The sequence below is a fragment of the Kryptolebias marmoratus genome, linkage group LG6 (genome assembly GCF_001649575.2).
Source record: "Kryptolebias marmoratus isolate JLee-2015 linkage group LG6, ASM164957v2, whole genome shotgun sequence".
Taxonomy (NCBI): domain Eukaryota; kingdom Metazoa; phylum Chordata; class Actinopteri; order Cyprinodontiformes; family Rivulidae; genus Kryptolebias; species Kryptolebias marmoratus.
In genome coordinates this window covers 23,672,162-23,683,844 of record NC_051435.1, presented here as the reverse complement: position 1 = coordinate 23,683,844, position 11,683 = coordinate 23,672,162, and the positions used below count along the sequence as shown (strand labels likewise).

Genomic DNA, 11,683 nt, shown 5'->3' with positions numbered 1-11,683 from the left:
CATTTGTTGTCATTTGTAATCATCAAAATTAAACGAAATAAACATTTGAAATATGAGTTTGTATGTAATGTATGAATATAATATACAAGTTTCACTTTTTAAATGGAATTACTGAAATCAATCTACTTTTTCATGATATTCTAATTTTACGACCAGCACCTGTATATTGTGAACAACACAATCTTAACTCTTCATCACAATTATTCCATACATTTATTCCTTTAACAGGTAGACATATATATGTAATATTTAGGCCTTTAAATTCTTACTGTTTTTAATGTTATTGTTAAAGCTACTTATAAAGCAGTATATCCTTAGTATTAACATGGATCCTGCACATATAAAAAAAAGTTCACATAAAGAAAGTTGTTCAGCATATATTTTTGTTTGTGTGTGACAGGAAATGGCGGTGCGGGCCCTGAAGCAGACGGGCAGCAGGAATATCGAAGCAGCCTTAGAGTACATCAGTAAAATGGGTTACCTCGACCCTCGCAATGAGCTCATTGTTCGTGTCATCAAACAGACTTCACCAGGTACAAAAGCCATAAATCTTCCCCAAGGCAATTTTATTTTACTTTTCTTTTGTCACCACTTGTATTCACTGTATCTACTTGTTAATGTGAATAATTCTAGTAACAAAATTTTGGATTTGGTTTGGGTTATAGTTGGATGTAGTGAACGATCCCTGTTGTTGCAGGTAAAGTTGGCATGCCAAGCACAATGGACCACCGGCCCGCGCTAGAGGCTTCAGTTGAGGCAGGGGCCATGCCTCCATATCATCAGATGGGGGCTCCTATGTATGATGGGGCGGCAGTTTATGGCCCAGAGGGTGAGATGACCAGACCCTACATGGGTGCTCCTCCTGTTATGAACTACATGATGTCCCCCTCTAATGCAGCGCAGGGTCCTACAATGGGGAATCCAATGGGTCGACCTCCCAGCGTGGGTAGCTATCCACCAGTGATGCCCACCCAGAGCAACCCCGGCAGCACCATGTACCCCCAAGTAGCTCAGCAGAAGGGCTACCCTGGCAGCATGGAGCAGCACGGGCCCATGATGAGCTACAATGTCCCAGGCCAGCCTTTGCAGCTCCCACCACAGCCACCAGGGGGTCCTGTCCCAGGTTCACACTATGATTATGGTCATTCCAGGCACAACATGATGGAGTCTTCAGTGTATGGAGTCAAGAGAACCCCCTCTTTCCAAAGCAAAATGCAGCCATCGCCCCAGATGGCTCCTCCAGACAACTATGTCAACATGCAGGGGAAAGGGAGCATAGGTCAGAATGGGCCAGGAGGAGGATATCCTGCTAACATGTACCTTCCCCCTCACTCCCACCCCCGACAGGCCAGCCCCACCTCTCACCAGGTGCACATGATGTCCCGCTCCCCTTGTGGAGTGGCAGCCATGGGCCCTGACTTCTCAGATCTGCCCCAGGGATTGATGACACCCTCCAGGGCCAGCCTCAACCTGGACCTGTATGACCACCACTGGGCAGGCCCTCCAGGTCCTGAAGGAGCCCCTCCAGCAAGGCAACCCCAGCCCCAGGGCCCGTTCAGAGGTGAGGTGCGCGTGCCCAGCAGAACAAACTCCTTCAACAATCGTTCTGCAGGTCCAAATGGTGTCCGACCCACGATGGCTGCACCTCCTGCAACTGGGAAACAGGAGTCTTCACTGGGCCCTCCAAACACTATCACAGCTGTAACCTCCCCACCCATCCAACAGCCTGTGAAGAGTATCCGAGTGATGAGGCCGGAGCCCAAGACCGCTGTGGGACCATGCCACCCTGGCTGGATGACAGCTCAGACACAGGATACCACAGAACCTCTGGCCACCATGCCAGAGGAGACTTACCCACTTGAGCCTGCACCGGAGCCACGCTGCCCTCCGCCACCTTATCCCAAAAATCTGCTCATGCCTGGAGCAGGTGGAGAACCAGGGGTCCTGGAGGGAGCTGGAGCTCTCTGTGGTGCTCTAGACCTCAACAGCCCTGCTGCCAGAAATACACACAGTGGCAGCGGGGGGAGCGGAAAGACTGAGGACAACCAGCAGGTGAAAGAGAAGACAAAAATAGGCAAAGGAGAAAAAGTGGTGAAGGACAAGAAGCAGATCCAGACTTCTCCTGTACCTGTGAGGAAAAATGGGCGAGATGAAGAAAAGAGAGAGTCCCGCATCAAATCCTACTCACCTTTCGCCTTCAAATTTTATATGGAGCAGCACATAGAGAATGTGATGAAGACCTACCAGCAGAAACTGAACCGCAGACTTCAGCTGGAGCAAGAGATGTCCAAAGTAAGATTACAGATTTTTGTCGCACTCTCCCTGTTCAGTAACTGCTTAAATTAAAAAGAAGTAGGCCAGATCCCTGATAGATTTTTTTTAACTTAATGATTAATTTGAGTATCCTATTTTATGTTAGTTAGAAGTGAAAAGACTTTGAGTTTCAAAATTATAATAGAAAGCATAGCTTGTTTATAGTGTTTTGCCAAAACGATTAAAATGATTGAAAAGCACATTTAGATAAAGAATAAATGGAATTTGGACCACACAGTGTTTTCAAGTTGTTTTTCTGATTTTCTTCTTTTATTTTTTTCTCTTTCCTGCCCAGGCTGGCCTGTCGCAAGCAGAGCAGGAACAGATGAGGAAGATGCTGAACCAAAAGGAGTCCAACTACAACAGGCTGCGCCGTGCCAAAATGGACAAGTCCATGTTCGTCAAAATCAAGACTCTAGGCATAGGTGCTTTTGGTGAAGTGTGCCTTACACGTAAAGTAGACACCGGTGCACTTTATGCCATGAAAACGCTGCGCAAGAAAGATGTCCTTAACCGCAACCAGGTGATTTATTACACTTACTTTTTACCAGTTACATTGAGCCTTTAACCTTTTGTCATATTTGAAGTTATAGAATTGATCAAGCAGGGGGTTTTTTTCTTTCATTTTTTTGGATGTGTTCAATGAAGTGTTAATCATTTATATTTTAAACGTGTTTCTGTTGCAGGTAGCCCACGTGAAAGCAGAGCGGGACATCCTGGCCGAGGCAGACAACGAGTGGGTGGTGCGTCTCTACTATTCTTTCCAGGACCGAGACAGCCTCTACTTCGTCATGGACTACATCCCCGGCGGAGACATGATGAGCCTTCTAATCCGAATGGGGGTCTTCCCCGAACCTCTGGCGCGTTTCTATGTGGCTGAGCTGACACTGGCCATTGAGAGCGTCCACAAGATGGGTTTCATCCACCGCGACATCAAGCCAGACAACATCCTCATTGACGTGGACGGGCACATCAAGCTGACTGATTTTGGTCTGTGTACAGGCTTCCGCTGGACACACAACTCCAAGTACTACCAGAAAGGTGAGGCAGACTGGTTGCCATCTGGCCACATTTTGACGATTCAGAGGTTTAAAGATTTCTAAATTGAGGGGCACAAAAGTTCTGGAAAACATGTAGAAAATGACTTTTTCTGTTCTAATTTTTGGTAAAGGATCATATAATGCACATTGACTTTCTTCTTTTTATTTGGTCCTGAAGGTCAAGTTCTAAAACAGCTCTTGCAACAATTAAATGAACATTATACTGTGGCTTGTGCACCTAAGAAGTTTCGCTCAGTGTTACGTGGATTGTGTCAAACCATGTGTTTTCTGCGTGAATTTTTAAACATCGTTTCTACCCTTCTGTCTCCAGGGAGTCACATTAGACAGGACAGCATGGAGCCCAGTGACCTTTGGGATGATGTATCCAACTGTCGCTGTGGCGACCGGCTGATGACACTGGAGCAACGGGCCCACCGCCAGCACCAGCGCTGCCTGGCCCATTCGCTGGTGGGAACGCCTAATTACATCGCACCCGAGGTTCTGCTGCGCAAAGGTTGGTCCAGAGGATAAGGATGATTGCTGTAGATACAGCATTGTTAAAAAGAACATAAATTTACGTTTTAAATGCTGATGAATATATTTTAATTCATTACTTTTGGGGTGAGTGGTAACTAGCTTCTGTGCTGAAAACTGTGGCGTTTTAAGCCACTTTAACCTGAAATATCGTACTTCATTAGAGATAATTGCTTCAAAAGCTAAAAACTTAGTACTGGACTGTATGTTTGTTCATTTAAAAGACAAATCCCTTTTTAAATGTCCTGATTTTGTGTGTTTTGTGTAGGGTATACTCAGTTGTGTGACTGGTGGAGTGTGGGAGTGATCCTTTTTGAGATGTTGGTGGGACAGCCACCCTTCCTTGCTCCGACACCTACAGAGACGCAGATTAAGGTCAGTGGAGAAGTAATACATTGTTTCTCAATTTATATTTGATAGAGTTACATGATGAACTGAAAAGTGTGAAGTGTGAAGATGATCTGAGCTTTCAGTAGTAAATGCATGATAATCCTGCTGGTCTGTCAGGCTGGATCATTACTTGGCTTCCACTACCTTGCCATTGTTCAGATTTTTGCCCCTTTAGCTAACTGTCCAACTGAGAATGAGAGTAAAATGTTTTTAAACATAATAACATGACTTTGTGTACTTTGTTTTCACTCCTGCAGGTCATAAACTGGGAAAGTACACTACAGGTCCCTCCACAGGTCAAACTGAGCCCAGAGTCTGTCGACATCATCGGCCGTCTCTGCTGCTCTGCAGAGGACCGCCTGGGTGCCAACGGTGCCAGCGAGATCAAGGCTCACCCCTTCTTCTCTGAGGTGGACTTCTCCAGCAATCTGCGGCAGCAGCCGGCACCCTACAGGCCCAAGATCGCTCACCCAATGGACACGTCCAACTTTGACCCGGTGGGGGAGGATGGGGGCCCGGGAGCATGGAGCGACAGCGAGGACAGCACCCGGGCCCTGGACGCCCTCTGCTCTCCTCACGGGAAGCACCCAGAGCACGCCTTCTACGAGTTCACCTTCCGCAGGTTCTTTGATGACAATGGCTGCCCCTTCCGTTACCCAAAACCACTCGAGGCCGGCGAGGCATCATCAAGCATGAGCGGAGCTGCCAACATGGGCCCAGAGGAGGAGGAGGAAGAGGAGGAGGAGGAGTTGGGCCAGGAAGAGGAAGAAGAAGAGGACGAGGAGGAGGGAGAGCAGGGAGAGGGTTGTGAGCCAGTGTATGTTTAGAGGCTTCCTGAGCAGCTCATCGTTCAGCTTCCACCTGCTGCTGCTCCTCTCAGGTGTATGATTGTGTGTGAGATGACATGCTGCACATGTGTGACTGTGTGTTTTTACTTAAATGGAACATGTAGTTAAGTAGTAAAGTTGCAGGATGGATGACACACCGCCACAACATAACTCTTCTGATCCGGGACCAAGGAACAACATTCAGCGTGTGACTGATGCCATCAAGGAGGCTGATTCAGGAAACTGTTCAAACTCCAAAAGGATTGGTGACATTTCTGGGGTTTGCAATGATGCGCGGTTTCAAATTCAAGGACCGGCTTTGGTTTATCCAGCAGCTTCTTGTCCCATTCCCTCCACCCTCAGTGTTATGGATGAATAAAACACCTCCTCAGCGACCTGACAGGAGCCACTTCCTGTCCTACTTTAGCTGCTTTACACTCGACTGTGGGACGCAGCAATGTGAAGAGTGGAACCAGTTTACTTGTTGATTGTGCCTCTTTCACAGCTTCTGCAAAATAAGCTAAAAAGACACTGACACATGCACACCTAAACAATACAGCTCGTGCTAAATAAAAGATTTCAGACTGATTTCATCGTTAGCATTAGCGTTTTGATACGATGCTTCTCACTGATACACTGTTACCCACAGACATGTTTAGGAGCATCTTGTGTTACGGGACAAATCGTTTCCCTTTAAACAAACACATTTATAATTGCTCCATTATTCTTATTTAAATGCACCTGCCTCATTTTGTGCCAATTATAGTTTGCAGTAAAATGGATTTTTTTTTTTCTTCAGAGGTAACCATTACACTCGTAATCTGGCTGTTTAAAGGCTTTTTGTTTGTTTGTTTATTTATCTTTATTTCACAGTTATCAGGGTTGAGTTCAGATTTGGCTCCTAAAAAAATCTGATTTTTATGTAAACATGATCCAAGACTGAACCCCTGCAGTGTCTTATGTTGTTTTTAAGCACAGATTTGATCAAAACTCGCCGTGTCACAGTTATCCTGACACGCAGCGATCTTTGTCTTGTTTTTTCTGTTTAAATTACAAAACGCGCATTTAAGTTATACTTTTTGTTGACTTTGTTTACTTTGTTGTCTTTGGTTCTTTTGAAGAGAACGAGCTAGAGAATAGTATGAGAAAGCAACCAGATTCGAGGAACTGGAGCCTGAACGGCACAGGCCTGAACCTGTCGGGGCGACGAGACTCGGGCTTGAAATCCAAACTCTGACACACACACACCCACACACATATATAAACAAATACTCACTCAGATGCATAATTGTACAGTTATTTTTGCAAGGATTAGCCCTGCAGTTGCAGCTTAACCAGTCTCCTCTGCATTGAGGAGGCAGTCATGAAACCAAAACATGTCCTTCCAGCAGCCAAACATGTGACAGTGTGACTATGTGCAATACAAAAACTACATTATATGTATATAGTTTTCTAAACACATAATGTTCTGAAATGTACAAATATATTGGTTTCATATATGTATTTTCTCTTTTCATACAACATGCTGCTTATTGTTCTGGTTAATATTATTTGCATTATTATATTTGTTACTAGCTACCTTAGTTTGATGCTGTCTGATGGAAATGTTGGCTTCTGTGTTTGTGCTCCACAAGTAACAAGCTGCGTGCCTTTCCGACTGAATGTTGTAGTGTGTGACGCCACTCGATGACGAAGGAGATGACTGATGATGATGATGATGATGATGGGGTGTTTGCAGAACATTTTTGCATTGGGCTCCTCGTCTCCCACGGCCGGGCTGGCCCTGACTTTGGGGGGTGGGGGGGAGTGAGTGAGTGTGACCGTTTCTGGTTCAGATGGAGATGCAATTAAGGGGAGCGAGGCGGGTTGGCTTCAAGAAATGATATTTGAAAAAAAGAAGAAAAAAAAAAAGCTTTTTCTATTATACTACAAAGCTTCAAAAGGTTAAATTTAACAAAGAGTTTGGTACATTCTCTTTTATTTATCCAAAATGACCATAAGTTAATGTTGTTTATCTTTGGACTTGTGTTACAGAGGTGTGCCATGTTTTGTGTCTGAGCTCTGCTTCTCTGCAGACAATGCTACCTTCTTTTACCTTCGTGTTTTCTGACAATCAGCAGACAGTAAATGCTCTTTTGGTGCTGATCTGTTTCTTTCTTCTGTTTTTTTTAACAGTTAATAACTAAACTCTTCCAGCAGTGTTTTGTACTTCACTCATGGTCATGTAAAAAAAAAAAAAAAAAGTCAGAACATTGAGGTGATGCTCTGGTTGATTGAAACTGTGCTGAATATTTGTCACTTTGCTTTTGCTTGACAATGTTTTGGGGTTTTTTTCTCTGATATTTTGGACATTTTGAAGTATGATTCTGTGGAAAGGTTATAAACAATTAATCCGTGTGGTGGATTGCATTTGGAGCGTCTCAGTTTGGAGAAGCAAAGTTCAAGTCTGAACGGCCTAGACCAGGGGTGAACACACCTGATTTGAATCAGTGTGTCATTAACAGGCTTTGCAAACCATGAAGAGGTCATTTAACCTCTGAATCAGGTGTGTTGGAGCAGGGAAACGGGTAAAACATGCAGGATATTGGCACTCGAGGACCAGGGTTGCCTACCCCTGGCCTAGACTAAAGTGGGTTGCTGCAGTCTTAAAACAACTCCAGTCTCTAAATTTTAATGGTTCATGAGAACACAGTTATTTTATGTTTATATTACTGACAGTTTCACATAACACTGTTAATTACATAAAATTTTTTTGTGATTTGCTAGCCCAAATGGTGGTAGCAGCAACTAACTTTAGCACTTTCGATGCAGCTTGGCGTCACTTCTGAACGAAATGTTACATTTTTGTTTAGAACGATCATGCAATTTGAATGAAAGCAATGAAAAGGTTTAAAATTGCATTTGCATGATCCGCTATGAAATTTTGCAGATTGTAGTTTTACGACGGCAAGGATCCATTTGGATCCTTACATGCTTATCCTTACATTTCAAACAAACTTACTTCTAACAGGGAATTTCTCATCTTAAAACAACTTATATCTTCAAGATTTCATAGCAGGTTATTTAAAGCCCTTGATATGGCCATCAGTTTCACAGTACATCGTTGTTCCGACAGAAATATAATGATATTTTCTCTTAAAGTGCCCCCCTAGCTGGATTGGAAATGCTTCAGCTAGTTGTTATTGTCACTATTTGTTCCTACAAATAACCACAGTAATGTGAAATTGACCACTAGCTGTTAGCTCATCTATTTGGTCAGAAAAAAAGTTTCATTTCTCCAAACTGAGGCTTTTAACAAGACTATCTGTACACAGGTGAGATATTAATTGTCCATAACCTTTTCCCTGAGCCCCTCATCAAAATATCCCTTTAATGTACCTTCACGACAAGCACAATCTTTAAATCCTACTTTCTTGTTTCATCCCTTTTTCCCTCTGATCTCCTCTTATCTGTTTGTCATTCTGGATGTGGGGAGGCTTGCAGAACCCGCTCTGTTTTACATTCACACACACATGGTTTCCACGCATCAATCATTCCTGTTATTAATTAATGAGCAAATGGAAATAACTGAGGCGGAACATTACAAGGAGAGAATATATAAAGTGGTGCTTTTATCATCACAAATGGATGTTTGGCGGCTTCTTCCCTTTTAGGTCTCATAGAAGCACATGCAAGTGATGTTTTTATCTGAACTAAATCTTCTAGTCTCTTCACATCGCTCAGGAGGAAAGAAAATGTAAGGTTGTGTTTGTTTTTGCAGCGAAATATTGCGACTTGGGTCTTCAGATTTGAAAAGGTGCTTTTTAATTTGACTGAATGTTGCTTCATTTTACATTTCTCACCACAGAGAAGCAGGTTGGTTGCGTGGCTGCACAGAAGCTCCAGTGTAAACAATGCGAGCTAACCAGTTTATTGCCGTTACCTTTTAGAAACGTGTTTTTAAAGGAGGTTTAAACTGGACTGATGCCACTTCATGTAAACACAACTAGGGTTTTTTTTTTTTTTCGTTTTTGCCCTATGTTGCAGGGATGAAGAGGCCAAACGAGCGTCACCACAGAGATTAAACGGTTGGCGCTGCTCCGTCTCTCCCCCCTCAGTCAGCTTCTCTTTCAGCTCGGCCTTCCACTTCTTTTTCTGTGTTTGACTACATTTCCGATCCTCATTGAGCAGGACAGTCTTCTCCGTGGGATATAATAATAATACTACTAATAATAATAAAAAAACAACTTTAGAATACAAGCTGCAGCTCTCTGCAGTGTGTGAGTGCCACATGGAGTGTGAGGTGTTTTCAGGATCTGCTTTGTGTTTCTGAGGATAGAAAGTGATGACTGACAATCTCTGATGGACTTTATGTCCTCTGATTCCCTGGTGAGACTGTATCCTTCATTTTGTATTTTTACTCCAAGAAGCCTGTTTTTTTTTTTCCCCCTTCTTGGTGTATGATACAATTCTGTTACTCTTCAATTTATATTTATACAGATATACATATTTTTTGTATCTTTTTTTATTTCTCTTGTGCTAATGTTAAAATTCATGAATACGCAGTATTATAGATAATGTATTTTGGACAGTTAACTTTTTTTTTCTTTTTTACATTTATGTTTGAGTTGAGAAATTGTATAAATGCTTTACAGTCCTGGTGTGTAAAATGTATGTGTAAATTAAATTAACCAACTTGGATTTGTGTGCGTTCATATGCGAAAGAAACGTGAAACAGAAGCTCTGTTTAAACTGCATTCATTATTTTAGATGGATGTCACAAATGGAGAATAAAGGACTTGTGCACATAATTTAAAAAAAAAACAAAAAGATTGAACATAGGATCACATTTATGTCAACTTTTGCGAATGATCATTAGCTTGGTGTATGAACTTTTTGCTGCCACGATGGCCATAAATTTTAATTATGTTTTTGCCTTTGTGTGTGTGTTCATGTGTCTGTTAGCAAAATATATCATGAACCACTGGATTAATTTTAATGAAACTTGGAAGGAACTGATCATTGGATGTACATCTATAGCGGAATAACTTTTGGTGTCAACCTGATACAAGAAGGCTGCTACATCTAACTGACCCTAAAAAACACCAAAATGGATATAACTCACTCAGTTTTACAAATATTGAGGTAAAATCTGGTGTGGTAGTAGCTGAGACTGATCCTAAGTAAATAGTCTTTGTTTAAAATGTGTTAATAACTATTTGGTGTCAGCTGTCTGTTAGCAAAATGCCTCATGACTCACTGGACAGATTTTAATGAAAATTTCAGAACATATTCCTTGAATGTACAACTACAGCTGAATAGCTTTTGGAGTCAATCCATTTCAAGATGATTGCCACATCTAATAGACATTAGCCAACATAAAATGGCGTCTCAGTCAGCTTTACAAATATTGAGGTAAAATTTGATGTGATAGTAGCTGAGAGTCCTTCACAACCCATGTGTCCTTTTGTGATATCTCATGAAAGCATGCATGATGTTATTTAAGGTTTGACCAAAACGGCTGCAGCCCCATCATTTCTCAACATAAGATGAACTTAATTGAAAACTCTGGCCTGCAAGGTGATGGGCGATATGCAATCCTTTAAGGAAGGCTAGGTCTTTGGTATTGTTAAAAATCAATTCAAAACCTGTAATGATCAATTAAGACTTGGAACAATAAAAAGGGACCTTTAGATTGCTGAGTGTAAATCCTCTTCAAACACCAAAAAAAAAAAAAAATACTGTACCGGATTTATTTTTTAACCTTCAAACTATATAGAGATTTTGTTATGTGCAAATCAAAGCAGCCAATCAAACCCCTAATATAATAATAACTAGCTTTAATTTGTTTGCTTGTTTGTTTGTTTGTTTTCTATCTGAATGTTTGACTGTTCGAGAATTAGAAGGGAGAGGCACTGCATGCCTCTGGGCTGAGAATAAAAAATGTTAGCCATAATGAAATGTAATTGTGCAAAAATTAAAAAAACAGATTTAGTTTGGTAACATGTTTAAACTCACTTTGGGGTAGTCTCTGTGTGCCTGACAATAAAAACAAAAACAAAATAGCACACAACAACATTTTTTTGCTGACTGCAGTGAATGCATAATATCCTCAAACTATGCACATATTTAGGTTAATATATACATCACAATTGTGTATTTTCTTTTGTAGTACTTTTGTGGTATTTTATTATGAACAACTCTTAACAGTGTTTAAAGTGTTCAGTAATTTTAAACTCATATTTCGCAGCAAGGCATGGGTCTATCTGGTAGTACTTTTCCTGGCATTTTACTTTATACTTTTTCTCTGAGGTGTGCAGTAGATTAAAGAGCAGGAGAAACACGTTTTTCTGTCCTCAGTTACATAACTGTTAGGTCTTCATAACAACCTCCCTGGTGTTGTGTCGAAAAAAGCACCCCGGGCAGAGAAGCGCATGACAAGACACTTGTTTTCCCTAAGAAAAAAAGTGACAAAATCACTTTTAGTTTTTAGTACCCTTATGAACACGGTTATATATAATTTTATCATTTCAGTTGAAATGTAGAGTGGCTGCTTTTTACACCACAGCTACGAAATGCACCCTACCTACCAAGACCCAT

General features: G+C 41.8%; 1 protein-coding gene across 1 annotated transcript in view; it reads left to right on the top strand.

The window, feature by feature from the left end:
• lats2 (large tumor suppressor kinase 2) overlaps positions 1-9,784 on the top strand; it is a 29,107-nt gene extending 19,323 nt beyond the window's left edge. The window contains exons 3-9 of the mRNA XM_017430184.3: positions 401-533; positions 698-2,292; positions 2,609-2,836; positions 3,000-3,354; positions 3,685-3,867; positions 4,156-4,262; positions 4,535-9,784. Of these exons, the coding sequence (XP_017285673.1) occupies positions 401-533; positions 698-2,292; positions 2,609-2,836; positions 3,000-3,354; positions 3,685-3,867; positions 4,156-4,262; positions 4,535-5,104 (3,171 nt within the window). The 3' untranslated portion in view covers positions 5,105-9,784. The remainder of the gene's footprint in view (positions 1-400; positions 534-697; positions 2,293-2,608; positions 2,837-2,999; positions 3,355-3,684; positions 3,868-4,155; positions 4,263-4,534) is intronic.
• Positions 9,785-11,683: the final 1,899 nt, after the last annotated feature.